The 15804-nt window shown below is 40.8% G+C and overlaps 2 protein-coding genes across 5 annotated transcripts in view; one reads left to right on the top strand and one right to left on the bottom strand.

The window, feature by feature from the left end:
• Window positions 1-4723: 4723 nt before the first annotated feature.
• Window positions 4724-13686, bottom strand: shox2 (short stature homeobox 2). Of its 2 annotated transcripts, none has more exons than XM_044203080.1 (5): window positions 11943-13686; window positions 9924-10132; window positions 7604-7661; window positions 7208-7296; window positions 4724-6255 (listed from the first exon to the last, which is right to left on the bottom strand). In XM_044203080.1, exons 1-5 carry the CDS (start codon window positions 12196-12198, stop codon window positions 5998-6000), a joined length of 870 nt encoding a protein of 289 aa, XP_044059015.1. In that variant the 5' UTR covers window positions 12199-13686; the 3' UTR covers window positions 4724-5997. The 2 variants fall into 2 exon arrangements, with proteins under 2 accessions (XP_044059015.1, XP_044059014.1); XM_044203079.1 differs by having other exon boundaries at window positions 4724-6291; window positions 11943-13373.
• Window positions 13687-14789: 1103 nt separating this feature from the next.
• The window catches only part of rsrc1 (arginine/serine-rich coiled-coil 1), a 121704-nt gene continuing 120689 nt past the window's right edge, over window positions 14790-15804 (top strand). Inside the window, exons 1-2 of one of the 3 annotated variants that reach the window (XM_044202388.1) lie at window positions 14790-14939; window positions 15493-15696. In XM_044202388.1, coding sequence (XP_044058323.1) covers window positions 15509-15696 — 188 coding nt within the window. In that variant the 5' untranslated portion in view covers window positions 14790-14939; window positions 15493-15508. The other 2 variants (XM_044202387.1, XM_044202389.1) reach the window with 2 other exon arrangements.

Genomic DNA, 15804 nt, shown 5'->3' with positions numbered 1-15804 from the left:
GTATTTTGAGATTGCAGTATTGCTACTTTTACTTAAGTATAGGATCTGAATATTTCTAAGCTAACAGGAAACAAGGGTCGAGAGATGGGGGATGATGTGCAACACTTTGCCAATCTTTTTTTTTTTTTCCTTTCCTTTGACAGTTTTTTCTGTTTACCTTACTCTCTTTCTTTATACAGCAATAACTGGTTTTGGACAGCATAAACAATTGTCAATAACAGATTTAAGTCTGATCATTAAGAAATAGTTTGCCTATATATTTCAAACTTGAACAGATGGGTACTACAGAATAGTTTGCATATTAAATAAGTCTTAAGAGTCCAAATGTTGAGGTTTTTTTTTTTTTTTTACAAAGCTAATGAACTTCACATCATCATGATAAATATGGCACGTTTTCAGTTTCTTTGGATGCTCCCCATAATAAACTCTGCCTGTTGACACATTTGCCAATAGTTCAGGGCAATTTCATGTAATAAATATATCATATTGTTAATGTTTACAGATTCCTTAGGTCATATTCTGACACGATCACAATGGATTTCTCATAAAGTTATGATGTGTTTGTATGCAACTGCTGAATGAAAAACTGTAAGTAAATTGCAACCAGCGTATCCATCATAGAGTTGTATGTTTTCTAACATCAGTAAGATGTATTGATTTTTGTACTGCACATACTTAGATTTATGGCTATGTGAAAACAACTAACAGCTTTTTGAGTATAACATTTACAGTATACAGGTGATTGATGCTTATACTGAAAACCAGGGGCTATTTTCCATCACATCTAAACTTTGCCTTGACCACACACGTCTGTCACCAGTTCAGAGAGCATTCGAATGCGGTTGACAGATATATAAATGGTCATAAATGGTTCCCTGGACGGAATGTTGAAAAAGCGTTTAACCCCAGAATGAATGAGCCTGGACCTCCCCGGATTTACCCACATTAAAAAGACACTTGAGCATCCTGATACAAATATTGGGTGATTTGTCGGCTTTTTTGTCATTTCATGACATTTTAAAATGGCATTTTGTAAACTTCAGACAGCGTGAATACAATCAATATGAGATGAGTTAGGCCTGTGTTTCCAAGACGCTTTTTGTAATTTAAGAGTCTGTGTACAAACATCTGATGATTGAAAAGCAAGTACTCGATTATACTCACACACAGATGATTGGATCTTACCAGCTTGTAAATACAGAGCGGCATGGGCCAAATGTTTAACATTTACTGTGTGCCCCTCATCACTCTCCCTGTCTTAGCATTTCATTTTGTTCTCTTTTTCTCTGAGACCACAATGCACACATAAACCCATACACACAAAAATGCATACAAACTCACCCCCCAGTGCATCCACAATACACCAAATGTCAATGGAAATTTTGATGGAAACAATAAAATCCCCTCAGAGCTACTAATGCCCACAGGTCTCAACACATACACCCTTGTTATGTCTTCTTCCCAGGGCAAGGAGCTATACATTATGCTATCTCCCTAATCTGCAAACCAGCTGCAACTGGAAATGAATTAATAACAAATAAAATGCACCCAGTACATAAAAATGTGTAGATTGCCCTGGGGCACCTAAACAGGAAACAGTGAAACAATTAGACTTCTTGTTTTGTTCTGACCCCTGTTTTGTTTTGTTCTACTTAGCTGCTGAATAGAAGGAGCTGGAGATGGAGACTGTTGTTTTTCTGTGTCTGTAATCACCACAGTTAAGCCTCCCTGGTCGTAGCAGGGGTCAAATCTGTGTGAACACCCACTTTTCATCCTACAGTGAAATTAAATACAGTGTTACAGTCAAGCTCTATGAATGCTGTAATTCTCCGCTGACTGCAACCCACACCAAGTGCTGTGGTTAGCCACCCAGGCCTATACGGTGCACGCATGTGATAACAGGCAGCGATATGGTGTCCTAATTGCTGGCCTGAGTGCTATTGGAGAGAGTTTTCAGCAGGTTTCTTTTTCACTTTCGCTCCATTTGATGTCTTTGAAGTTGAACTTTTATCTGCTGTTGCTCCTGATGGCTGTTGTCTTTGGTGCGGTGCTGTGTGCGCCCTGCTCTTTGAGCGCTCCTAACATGTAACAAAGGCGAGCCCTTAGAGAGAAAAGAAGAGAAAGGGAGCTCTCTCACATACTTTTTCACATAAATTCATACACACACACAAGATTGGATACAAACAGTATATACAGTCACATTTAGCCACAGCCATTCACATGCAAAAAAAGAAAAAAGCGTCCGCTGTCGGTAAAAGCTGCTCTGTGTGATTGTTTAACGTGCCCTAATTTGATAAACGGCCAAGTGCGGGAAATGAGAGAGTAGTGTATTTGTCTCAGGGGTTGTAGTGGGGTAAATATAGCAACAAGACAGCACCAGTTGATATGAAGGATTCCATGGTGTGGAGTGCTGTTGTGACTCACCAGGCTATGATGCTCTGTGTGTGTGTGTGCGTGTGTGTGTGTGTAGGTGTGTGTGTTTGCTTACATGAATTTGGATTTATACATGCCCAGTGTTGTATTCATTCATTTGATGAACTTGAATAAAATTGGCCCACTCTTGACTCCTCCAACATGGTGTACAGTAATGTATTACAATAGAGAGAGAGAGAGAGAGAGAGAGCGTGTGTGTGTGTGTGTGTGTGCGTGTGATTTGAGGAGGGAGGGAGAGAGACCAGGGGAAAGCATGGAGCGAGCGAGAGGGAAAGACGGTGAGAAGAAGCCAGAGTGAGCCTGCATGGCTGGCTCCCGGCTGGCTGCGTGGGGGTGTGTGTCTTAAGAGTGTGTTGAGAGGAGAGTGAGACCACTTGGTCGTCTCCATGTCTAATCAGGAGAACACTTGTGTGTCCCCGTCTCATTGTCTCCTGGGCCCCTCAGGACGGAGGCCCTCCACTCCACCACTACACCTCAGGACATGCCGATAGATGCTGGTCCAATCCACAATGGCAGCCTCACAGTTCACACAGGGATCGAGACTTTGGGCTGTAGTCATGAAGAAGTGTATAGGGTGGAAAATGTTTAAAAATCTGTTGTGGAAACTACAAAAATTGAGACAGTAGACTCCATTTGAGTCCTTCAGGTGATGCTAAATATTACTGGAAATGAATTATCCCTTCATCACAACATTGTTGTAGTTTAAACTATACAGGAATGTCCTTGTGGTGTACTCAATAAGCAGCAGTGACACTTTTAGTTTATGGCATTTTTTAATCTCATATTACTATAATATGTATTCCTTAACCTTTAAATCACCATGTTTTTAATCCAAAGGAGGATTTTTTTATGTCTTGAAACAAAATTAGTTGCCTTAGGCCCAACTTTTCTACATGAAATAGCTGAATGTGTAGTAAATAATGTATGAACAATGTAATAAATGTGACATAACCACTCTGATGAACGTGACCTCTCTCTGTGGTCAAGTAAAAACACAACCGGTCCCGCACTACTATACAGTCTTCCAGAGCGGGACAGGCGCGCCCCCGACCCCGCTGTTTCTGTTCCATCGCAGGGTAGCTGTGCACGCTCCCGGCTCAGCAGTTTCCCAGTTCCGTCTCCTCCATTACTGGCGAGGCTCAGAATCAATAATTCAATAGTTTTGGCGTCTAAATCCTGCCCCAAACGGCGAGATACACAAACACTCCAGACTCTAGTGCAGACTCTGTGAGATCAGTATTAATTAATAGCTATAGACATTGTGTTTTGTGTGGAAATATCGGAAGGGTAATGCGATCTGGATACCTATAATTATAGGCTCCCGTGTCAGGTGTTTATTAAATGTTCAATAAGAGGCGGTTAAGATGTCAGGAAATGAATCGGGCGAATTTGTAAGTCAAGTGAGGCAGGCGTTAATAAATGATTTTTACAAAGACATTGGCTTTGTTTTACTTTGTGAGCTGCCCGTATATTTTCATGCGTAATGCCAAACTTCAGGTCATGACACATAAACCGGCAACATTTTCGTTAAGTGGAGATGGGCAGGAGGCCAGATTCAAAACGGAACATGGGGATTTACAACTGGGATTACGTCGAGTAGCCTGCCATTAACCTGTATTACTTTATGAAAAATGTTTATTACTGACAATATCTTAAATGTTGCTGGTTAAAAAAACTAAACAAATTATCGATTTAGGCCAAATATAATCTAGGCATTTAGTCTGATATGTGCAAACTGATACCACAAACAAACTGTGGCTATAATTAAATACAAAATGCATCTTTGTTTTATATATATAGCCTAATTATTAGGCCGTTGGGATTAGCTCATTTAATTATGGCAAGAATAACACGGTGGTTTCAAATCTAAATGAGTAGCCGGTTAGGGGGGAGAAAAATAATATAATTGTGTGCATTTCAAGTGCTTCAGTGCTGCAAAACTTTATCTTTGAGCGCCACTGAACGGCCCCTGTCTCTTTATCCTCTATCTGCCAGTTTTTCTAGCTTGTACTGGAAATTACCAATCCTCCTCTCCAAACACTCCATAACCAAATTATGAATAATGCATCGGTTTGGCATGGGAGCAGCAACAGACACCCATGTTCCTCACTAAACGAGCCTGTCACAACTGTGACGTTATCAAAAGACTTATGGCTACAGGCATGAATTATTAAAAATCTTTAGCCCTCAAAGGTTTACCGGCAGCAATAATAATAATAATAATAATAACAATAATAATTTAGCTGATAAAGGCCAATTAAGAATGTAAAAATAATGTCAACTCATTAAAGAAACTTTAGTTAATTTATTGTAGGAACGAAAAACATTTTGTTTAGGTGGATTCACGTTTCACATGTGTTGGAAAAAGTAAAACACTTTCATGAATAATCTGCTTCTTTTTTTTTAGAAACCCGTGCCTCAGGTAAGTTCACTTTCACTGTTATAAAAACATCAAAATTACATACAGAAAGCACATGATTTTTTAATACACGGAAATAAAGTAAAATACAAAATGAACAAATTCCCCACAAGGCATTCATAAAGCCACTAAATAATAATAAAAAAAAGAATGCATGTTTCTTGTGTATAAACATATTTTACACGTGCCCGTACCGGTTCCTCGTGTCATTTGTTCGTTTGTTCACTGTGTTAAAGATGGCATTTATGACATAATGCTCTCCTTTTAAAAGGGGGACAAATCACCACCTTATATGGACACTAGATCGGGTTATCCTGACAAAAAGTTCAGCATAGCCTACACATATATTATAATCTCACATTTCTGGTGTGTCGCCTAGTTTCACCTTTACCAGAGGAGTTCCAAACAAGGTCAAACAGGCCAAATATTCAAGTGAGAGTTGCCCTTCCTCGGAGAGGGGAGGAAAGAGGAAGAGAGGGGAGAAGAGAGTGAGAAAGAGGGGGGAGAGATGGCTCACATCACGTCATCCGTGAAGACAAACTCATGCAAACACTGCTTGGGCATTTAGAGTTTTGGACAAGAAAACAGAAGAGGGAGAAACACTTCGAATATTGTCTCTGTTTTGTCAAAGAATTCCCGCTCTGTCCTTTTACAGAGAAAGTGTTTTGTAACGAGGCCAGCCTCTATATATGTTCAAAACGAAATTATAACAATAATAATATAATATTAAAACAGAACAAAACAACTGCAGAATGGTTCGCCTTGTTTGACAAAGTATCGACCGTCCCAGCTGCATCCTCCTCCTCCTCCTCCTCCTCAGCCATGTGGCTGCAGAGACCCCGCGTAGCCTTGCTGTCCGTCCCATCCGCCACTTTTTCTTTTTTTTTGGCGTCCAAACATCACGTCTGCGTAGGCTATCACGTCACAGTCTCTTTTTTTCATTGTCTTTTCTTTATCTCATAAATAGCCTATATTTTTATAGTTATACTCGTCGTCCTTCATTTAAAAAAAAGCATAAATATCGTCCTTGGATCATTTTTTCTCACTTTGTCCTTGGATTTTTTTCACTTTGTAAGCGTTTATGTTCAGTGTCTCTCAGTCGCGAGGACATGGCGGATAGTGCGCCTGGTCCAGTCTACCTGGCGTCACAGTCCCAGCGCGGCCGCGTGCTTTTTGGCCTTCAGTCTCAGGTCGGCGATGCTGGAGTTCTTGCTGGTGTTCTTGGCGGCGGCGGCGGCGGCCACAACGGAGGCGGCGGAGGCAGACTCGGCCGCGAGCGTCGCCAGCGGCAGCCCGAACGGCGGCGCGGGGAACATCATGTAGGGCGCGTGCGCTGCCAGGTGAGAGTGCAGGTGGTGCTGCGCGTGGGCCACGGCGCTGTCCAGCTGCAGTTGCGCCTGCACCTGAAAGGAGAAGGGCGGCACGTTGCAATGACTATCCTACGGGACGGGACGCACGGATGGGGAGAGAAGGGGGAGAACATGCGTTAACTTTGCAGTGGGTTGTGTGAAGGGTCATTTTCACCAGTGTGACTGCTGTAGATGTGGTTCAGCTATGAACTGTATACCCCTACAGGATGACCTGGTGCTGAAAGAGGCCATCATTCAGCTGGACTTAAGGGTTAAATCCACCAGCTTCTCTACTCAAGTGTCACTGAGAAATATCACTGGATACCATCTAGTTCTACGGGCATTGTTGGCTACTGAATCAAAGATCAGATTTTTATTTGGACATCAATAGCATGAAATCTAATCTCAATTCAACCTTTCATTGCCTTTGGGAATCTTGGCCTCTGCCTACAAGATAATAAACCCAGACCAGGCCAGTGCTGCTCGAAGTGAGCACTCGACTTCACTAAAAATTAAATGCAATATAAATTATGTATAAGAATAATAATAATAATAACTTTACTATTCTGTCCAGACCCTCACCACCATACTCCCCCCCAATACAGGTGCACAGTTCAAAACATCTAAAACAAATCAATCCTACCAAGGAAAATCTACTTTTGTGTGAGGTCTATCGCCTGAGTTGTGCTAAGGAAACATTAAGAAACTCCTTTTGTTGGCTATCTATCCTACACCCTGCAGTACTAGGGCTACTAACATTGTTTGCTTGCTCCAGTAAATAGGCATATAAACGATCCATAAAACAATAGAGGGATTTTTTTTTTCCAATTAGGTTGTACAGACTACGCTGTGTTGGCACAGTGTTTTTGTCAGTGTGGTAATAAGAGTTTAGTTACCCCCTACATTGGAACTGGAGTCTCTGCATAGCACTTGGGCAGAGCATGTGCCAAGACAGCAGTCCGGGGATTGGTCTGGTTTTAAGACTAGACGCTTCAAAGTAACTTGCCTGTTGGAATGGCATCCGTAAAGCCCCCACGTTGACATATGGCGCTACACGACAAGCTTCAAACTGATTCGCTGCTCCAATCAGGACTCCTGCAAAAGCACAGATGATAGCCTAATTGTGAGGAGCACATTCAAAACCACAAATGAGTAAACTGTACTGAATAACGAGCAGTAAGCTGATTGTCGGAGTAAACTTTAATAACGTCCAAGATAAACAGTCACTAAAGAAATCACAGTGCTTTTGATGGCTTAAGTGAAGATTAAACCACGACCCAAATAATAACAGTGCATAAAGATAAAGGACGTTGCATGCATTTTAGCGTTGCCTTGTAATAGAATAAAATAGAAATGAGCCTATAGTTTTGTGTTTGTGGGTGCATGCAGGATTAAAGCGTACCCTTATGTAACTGGTTCTCCTGCTTTCTGCATTTGGCTCTTCTATTCTGGAACCAAACCTGCAGGGACAGAAATTAATTAGAGACCTACTGATTGGCAGCTGCTTGTGTAATTCCTCTCAAAGTGACAACAACCGCAGAAAAACAATATCCCCGAGGAGCACTGAAATATTAATGACACTGCTTAACCCCAGATTTGAATTATTACATTTAGTCTACAACATGGGAGGGGGGGTGGGGGCAGAGAGAAGAGAAACAGTGGAGGAAAAATGGAAAGGCAGTAAATCTACAAAAAGGAGGACATTAAAACCTTATTAGGAGAATAGGAACACCTTTATTGGAAATTTGCAGGACTGTTGGACTATAATAAATAACCTTGTCAGCGTTAGTTTCATCTTTCTATAGATTAGTGTCCCCGAAGAGTTGAATGGGACTCTCAGATATCGAATGGCAGCAATGCTATTATGGTTTTGGACATCAGAGCAAGGCGATCTGAGAACATCTCCCTCTTTCTCTTTCCATCTCCCTCTCATTAAATGACCGCTGAAATTAATTATCCTTATCTGCAGAAAATCCATGTCAGAGAAACGCTTAAATGCCTCGTAGTTTTGTCTAATCACCGCCATAACACGCACTTGCACACACACAAAAAAACTGCTTCAAAGACAGCTCACTTGTCTTTTTCCTACTGTTGAAATCGACAAGCGTCAATTTCAGAGAAACGCCTTGAAACACAGATTAAACGATTAATCTGCTTTGAATCTCCCAGACAAAACTCGGGCTAAATTAGCCCACAATGCAACATGTCAATCTGCACTGTCCCTTACATTAGGTTCCATTCACACACAGTGAAACATGATTGAAATATCATATTGATTTGGCTGTCAGCTGGCTTCATTTATTGACCACAGTATATGTCAATCGGAAGTCCTTTTGTACACGCCCAGGTCTAATTTATAGCCATGATAAAAGCAAATGCTCTGCTGCTATCGATTGAGGCCGAATTAAAAACAAAACCAAATAAATGTGTGGTCTCTGCATGCAACTGGTAAAAAGATATAATAGTCTAACGGAGAGAAAGAGAGAGGGCTGCTCTTGATTTGGGTAGAAAATAATACATAATTTATGCAAATCCCCGAGCTGTGCTCCTTGTTCGGGACACAATACGCCTTACTGGTGAGATTCCAGTTCAGGCCGGGAGAGCCCTGCAAAAAGCTGGCTTTAACTTTTTTCGGAGGGGGTGGAGGGTGAGTTTGGGATGGGGATCTTTTGGGCCCGTTTTATGATTTCTTTTTTCCACAACGACCGCCATATTCAATATGAAGACAAATGCTCAGTCCTCCCCTGAGCCGGGGCATACGGGATAAAGGAGTCTGGAATAAGATATTATAGGGTTCTGATAAATCAGATGAGAGGAGTTGTCTATATGTTCATTGCCCCCCTGCTCCCGTTACACAAGACATGTCTGCCCCCCCCGGCTGAAGCCTTACTGGGTTTCTGCGCAGATGGTCTGCCCCCATGAAAAACGACAGCATCTCTGACAAGCAGGGCCTTGGTAACATACACCCAGAAACTGAGGGCAAATATTTGTAGGCTTGGTGGATTTAGACAATAACGATTAAAACGGCTCTCGTGATACAAACAGGGCCTAATTGAGATCATTAACACAAATTAAATAATCAAAACATGCTGAGAGAAAAATAATCTCATCAGAAAATGATGGGGATAACATTTTGGTAGTGAACTATGTTTCTTCCTTCTTTAAAAAATCTTGCTCAACTTATAAGAACTTGCCCATGGGGTACCTCTGAACCGTTTCCAAAAAAATTCAGGCCTGTACTGTAGTCGAGCAAGTGTATGTCTGTGCACATTTATCCTCAGCATGAAAAACCTCCACAACACAAAATGTTATCATCCTCAGACTGGATTTGTGCGTGATATCAAGCTTATCATAACAAAAATCTGTGAATATATTATTAAAATACCTCCAGGAAATATGGGAGAAAAACATGGGAGTCTGTGCATTTCTTATTATTTCTTCTTCTATAATAATAATAATAATATATTTAATAATAATAAAATATTATAATATATAATAATATTTTAATTTAAGCATGTGAGTCACTCTGTCATCTGTTGTTTTTGACACATATATACATACTGCCATGGTTATGATAATGTTAATGCTAGGCTAATGATAACAAAGATCATTTCATTTCTAAATATATTTCTTTTTTTTATAACAGATTTAAAAAGGACCCTCTACCTCAATATTCCTATGATTATCATTTATTATTTTATTATTTAAACGTCTCTTCCTACCTGCACGCGGGCCTCCGACAGTCCCAGTCGCTGGCTAAGCTCCTCCCGCATGAAGGCGTCCGGGTAGTGGGTCTCGTCGAAGAGCCGCTCCAACTCGTTGAGCTGCTCTAATGTGAAGTTAGTCCGACTTCTCCTCTGTTTGATTTTAGTCTGCGCCTCGTCCTCTATAGGCTTCGAGTCCTCTTTCCTTTCTTTCACGTCCGTGTTGCCTGTGTTGCAGACGAGAAGAGAGGGGGGGCATCAGCACCATGGAGCTGGACTGTGACCTCCAATCTGTGGTCATTATCGGCCTTCATCGCCACATTTTTATGCAATATTTGAATCTGTATTTACACTTAAAAATAGGCTTCATTCTCATAGAAATCACATAACTGGCATCGGTTTGATGCAGCTTAATAGGCTTATTCTGACATACAGTACAAATGAACCTAAGTGATGGGCGTGCAAACTCCAGATTAAAGGGTAGAAGAACTGAAATAAGGCGTACTACACGCGTGACTGTGGCCACTAAAAACTCGTGGTCTTCACAAAAGAGCGAGAAAGAGCTACAGCAAATTATAAATCTGATAAGAAAGAAAGAAAGACATGCCCTCCCAGCCCTCAAAGAGCTATCAGACCTCGGATGTTTTGTAGAGCTACATAAAGCTCTTTAATTATTAACTGCTTATAAATATGCAACGCTGTGCCCACTGTTGGATGTCTGATACATGCTTGTCGCAGTTCCGCTTTTAACCACGCTGCCCATGACGAACAGATGTCATTTTTACAAGCCAACCCAACTCTTAAGATATCTTGTCCGGTGTGTTGTCACAGCTGAGCAGCTGCTTCACTTCTCTTAAAATGCCAAAAACAATATATGAATTATTCTAACGCCACTGGAATTGGTCTGTTTGAAAGCATTAAAGCAATTCTTGTTATTTAATTAAACCTTTGCCCTTTAAAGTATGGGTTTTATGCTGTCTTGAATCCCTGATTTTTTTTATTTATTTATTTTTTGCTGTTATTTTCGTTGCTCAGTTATATAACAAATATTGAATTATTGAGAACAACCACGAAAAACAATTCTCCCACCTATTATCTATTTGATATTTGTAATATGAGCTCGTCAGATTTGTATTCAAGCCATCGACGGTTACACCTGATGTGCTTTCACACCTGAAAACAGACATCTATGTACACCGAGTGACTACAGAAATGAAAGGACTTGATTTCCCCCTTTCATGTGCAGTGTGTCAGGTGTTTGATACGCCCTTTTTTTGGTTGAAACATTGCCATTATATATATAAAAGAAAGATTCCTGAGATGACTGACAATCAGTGATGCTTATGTAGGCCTAATGAATAAAAATAAACTGTAGCTACAATGTTACAAGTCTTCTAATCAATCTGAAGGAGGCTAAACTGCAGCGTGTTTGAAAACTTAAGGCAAATCAAGCACCACAGTGCACCTATGTTACTTCAATAACTTTGTGATATAAAAAATGTAAGATCCTGGGTTTAAGTCCTATCATATTATGGAAGATTGGTTATTAATTTGCCACAGGAAGCCTTGCTGTTTATCATAGTTCGGGAGTAGGTCTTTTTTGATGCACTAAATCTACGAATTGAAACTTTTAAACTGTACCACAGCAAGACACTGCTAAGCTGCAAGCATCTTATTAAGATTGGAACATATTATGAGCTGTTTGGTGAAAAACCTATGAGGAGGGCGACTTTGACGGTGCATGAGGCCAACAGCTATGAACAAAAATAAATACTTTCCAGATTTCCTCTCTCACAGAGCTAGATCATCCTGTAACTTACATCGACTATGACTCTAGTGGGCTACTAAAATCTGCAGTAGCTACCCGTCTGGATCATAATCAGAAGCCGAAATGAAGCTGTTTTAACTCTATTTCGCAAATAAAAGCGTGGCTGTGATCAGTGTATGATGTTCGATCAGCCTCTCTAGACTTCATTACTCCGCTATAAGTCCTCTAGACATCCCTGATGATAAAGCCTGCACACCATGCTTTCCTACCGTCAATGAGTTTGGGGCTCCCGGCGTCCCTGATTCTTTCCGGGCCGAGCATGTCCGTTTCCCTGCCCGGCGAGAGCGCAACGTTCCGGGTGACGGCTGCCGCCTCCTCTCGGCTCCCCGGCTCCCCGGATAAAGACTCCCTGCTCCCTGCTCTCGTCGACCCGGTCTCCAACACCTCCCTGTAAGTTATCACTTCCTTCTTCTCCTTCACTTTCTGATCGAAAGACTTAGACACGAAAGCGGTGAGCTCTTCCATCCCTGCCTTCTCTCCTCTTTAAAAAAAAAAAAAAAAAAGCCAATCTCACACACACACTCACTCACGCACTCTCTCCCTTTGCGCCACAACAGCTTAAGACATCAATGGTGTGGCTCGTTTTAAAGTCGACCCCTTGAAAATGATACGAGATGATGCTGCCAACTCTGGAAGAAGGTAAAAAATATATAAAGAATATATCTTCTCAGCCAATTCCTCCTCCTTTGGTAGCGGAGTTGGGAACCTGCTGGTGATCCTCTATTGAAGTCACAGTATTTATACTTTGCGGCGCCTTGCCCCCTTGATCCGTGCAAATTACCTCCCCTCAGGATGCCGGGATGAGCCCCCCTTCCCCTTCACTGATATGGAGAGAGAGAGAGAGAGAGAGAGAGAGAGAGAGAGAAGAGGAGTAAAAAAAAACATTAAGCAGCACGGTCGCTATTGGCCATTAATCCGAGATTGACAAGAAGGACTAATTAATTTAATTAAGCGCTCATTCGCTGCTATTGTCCTGAGTTAGTTTTTTAAACACCGGGGAGATGGTCATGGATCTCTCTCTCTCTCTCTCTCTCTCTCTCTCGCTCTCTCTCTGCAGGGGTGTGGCTTAAAAAAAATCTGAAAATGACAAGAGAGAGGGAAGCACATGGATGAGGAGTCCTTCCTCAGTATATCTCTGTGATCTGGGGGAAAATAAGCTACGACGATGACACGGAGAGAAAAGGAAAAAAAAGAAGAAGAAGCGGAGCAGCTGGGGATGCCGAGAGGAGCAGCAACGACAAGGAGCTTTAGAGGAAGCTCAAGTGAGCTTGAACCCCAGTTGCACACAGTTGGCTTTAGGCCTGGTACATTTGTACAGAAGTTTCTGGCGTGTTTCTATACCATCCACGTTGTCGCTTTTAATTTGAAACGGAATTTCACCGCAAAAAAAACAAAAAAAACAAAACAAATAGAAATAACAAATAAAATAATAAAACGTAAAAAGTATAGGCTACATATGATAAAACAATTCCAGCGGTGCGAGGCCTAATCTGTTATTCTATCAATAATGATAAACGAAATTATTATTATTAGGCCCATTATTACGTTATTGCACATGCACGACAGTAGCCTGTTAAAATGTGTGAAATAAGCCTGACATGAAAGTTTGGGGACCATGTGAGACAAATTATTAAATGTTTCCACGCTGTTCAGTGTTGCTTTATGTTTCCAATCAGCAATTATGTATTTTAAATTGTCATCATTAGTGAGACTATATCGCTTAATATTAATTCTCAGTGGACTTTTTAAGCCATTAGGATGTTAAACAGCAGCTAAACGTTTAATTATAATGCCTCTTGCGATGCGTTGCCATTGGGCTCACTAATTAACGTTTTCAACTCGCTTGTGTTTTTTTTTTTTGCCGCTGAAATGATTGCCTATATTTGCAAAAATAAATAAACAATGGTTCACTTGCGGTGAAGGTAAGAGAACGCCGCGGAGAGAGAGCAATTAAGTGCGAAGAGGAGGCAACATATGGGCAGACAAGAAACAGGATACAGCGGAATTTTGAAAACGTTAAAAAAAAATTAAGCGTGTTTATTGATAATCTATATAAAGCCCTATTTCCACACAAGGGCTCTACCAATTCCCCTAATTAAATATTAACGATGTTTCAGCTTGAACCTTAGGCATTAATTACTATTATTTCTGCTGCATCTCAAAGCAGAATGAATTCCTAATCGCGGTAGACTTATGTATCTATTTGCAGTGAAAACCCCATTAACTTGTTTCTGTCAGCCATTCTTATGCACGTTATTGATTGTCAGTGAAACAGTGCCCGTTATGTGTTTTTGAATTTCATGAGGTAATTAATTATTCCACTTGGCTGAAATTTGTTTGGATGCTCTGTCTGCCCCTTGCAGCTCTCTCTGTGTATTATGTTGGTGTAAAACCTTTTTATCTGAGAAGATGACCTCATGCAAATTATCATTGACAGATCTAACTCACACATGCATTTGCTTCTGTTAAAATTTGAGGTGCACGTGGGTATTGCACGTGATCACAACGAAATATGAGTAACCCAGACTGTTAATATACATACATAAACGTTATAGCCCTATTAATTTAGAATATTTTCAGTTGACTGGAGACTGAAATTAAAAAATGTCAGATGTATACAATAACGATTAAAATAATAAGTGAAGGAGATGTGCCGCTCCATTAATTGACCTCATATTTATGGATTTATAAAAGAGTGTCAGTGCCATTGTCAAAAGTGGCCACACTGAAATAAAATCATCATCCAAAAATGCATTTTCTCCCCCTCAAATAGCCTACATCAGTCATGCAATAATGGAAATATAATTATTTACCCGTAGGCTCACTGGATCAAGATGCACCCTTAAACCTCTACATAAAATCAAGCTACTTTGGTAATTATATATATATATATATATATATATATATATATATATATATATATATATATATATATATATATTTGGTATATATCAATATTAATGTTTTAGACTACACTTAAAGTGGCAACAACAAAACAATGCTGCAGTATTTGAGACTGAAGATATCATTTAGGGTAAATCATGAAAAACTAGGCTAATTGATGATATCAGATGAGAATAAGTCCATCAATCGATTGCTCTGTGTTTGACTCTGCTGTCTGGAAGCGATCGATGCTTTCCGGTTTGACGAGTACAGTCTTCTGAGCGGTGCATGGCTGAGTTGTGGAGCTTCACAACGATTTAAAGGTGAGGAGCGGGATTTTCATTTCAAGGTAACTTCTTGTTTTGTTACACTTGTATCTTTCATGTAACGTTTAATGACTGCAATGTGAGACATGTTTACTGTTAAGCGGCTAGAAGGCTTCAGTCACAACAAGAACCACAGCCAAACGTTAGTGGAATTAGCACTGTTAGCCTGCAAGCTAGCCTCCACAGAAAACAGATTTTTTTTTAAATGTATCTCTTATATTTACGGCATTTGTGACAATAGTGTTGTTAGAGCTGTAACGGTGATTTAAATTACACAACTGTTCCCTCCATGTAGTTGATAAGCTAAGCTACAAGTTGTATTAGCTATCTATACAGCTAGCTTAGATCCCTTACCAGACCTCTGTGGTCACAGTAGCTATACTAATGAAACATTTTGTATATAAGATATAGAGACATGTACTGTTGGCTTTGTTAAATTGTGTAGTATGTTCACGTCGATACTCCAGGTTTAGTTTTGTATGAAATTGTTGCTGAACGTTGTCAGAGAGTTAGCTCATCAGTAACCCTACTCTTGTGTATGTTATGCCAGCTGACAGGCAGCCAGCATGGGTCGGCGCTCGTCTGATAGTGAGGATGACAGTCGGAGCAGGAGGAAGAGAAAACAGCGTCGCCGTTCATCCTCCTCTTCCTCGTCTTCGTCTTCATCCTCCGGAAGCAGGGTGACCAGCAGCCGGAGCCGGAGGTCCAGTCGCCGGAGCCGTTCTCGCTCCAGAGACAGGGACAAAGACAGGAGGTGGGAGTACATAACAAGCTTTTCTTTTCTAATTAGAGGTAGCAGAGATCAGTACTGAGTAACTTAGGTGACTGTCCTGCTGAAGTGTCCTTGGGCACGACACTGTTT

Source organism: Siniperca chuatsi, linkage group LG7, assembly GCF_020085105.1.
Source record: "Siniperca chuatsi isolate FFG_IHB_CAS linkage group LG7, ASM2008510v1, whole genome shotgun sequence".
Classification (NCBI taxonomy): Eukaryota; Metazoa; Chordata; class Actinopteri; order Centrarchiformes; family Sinipercidae; genus Siniperca; species Siniperca chuatsi.
This window is presented reverse-complemented; position numbering and strand designations above follow the sequence as displayed.

Excerpts from the sequence above, each read along its gene's own strand:
- shox2 (XM_044203079.1), bottom strand. The coding sequence starts at position 12,198 with ATGGAAGAGCTCACCGCTTTCGTGTCTAAGTCTTTCGATCAGAAAGTG. Across the intron at positions 7,662-9,923 it reads TGTCGGAGGCCCGCGTGCAG|GTTTGGTTCCAGAATAGAAG; the intron begins GTAGGAAGAGAC and ends CTGTCCCTGCAG. Across the intron at positions 6,292-7,207 it reads TACGGATGCCATTCCAACAG|GATAGTCATTGCAACGTGCC; the intron begins GCAAGTTACTTT and ends CCCGTCCCGTAG.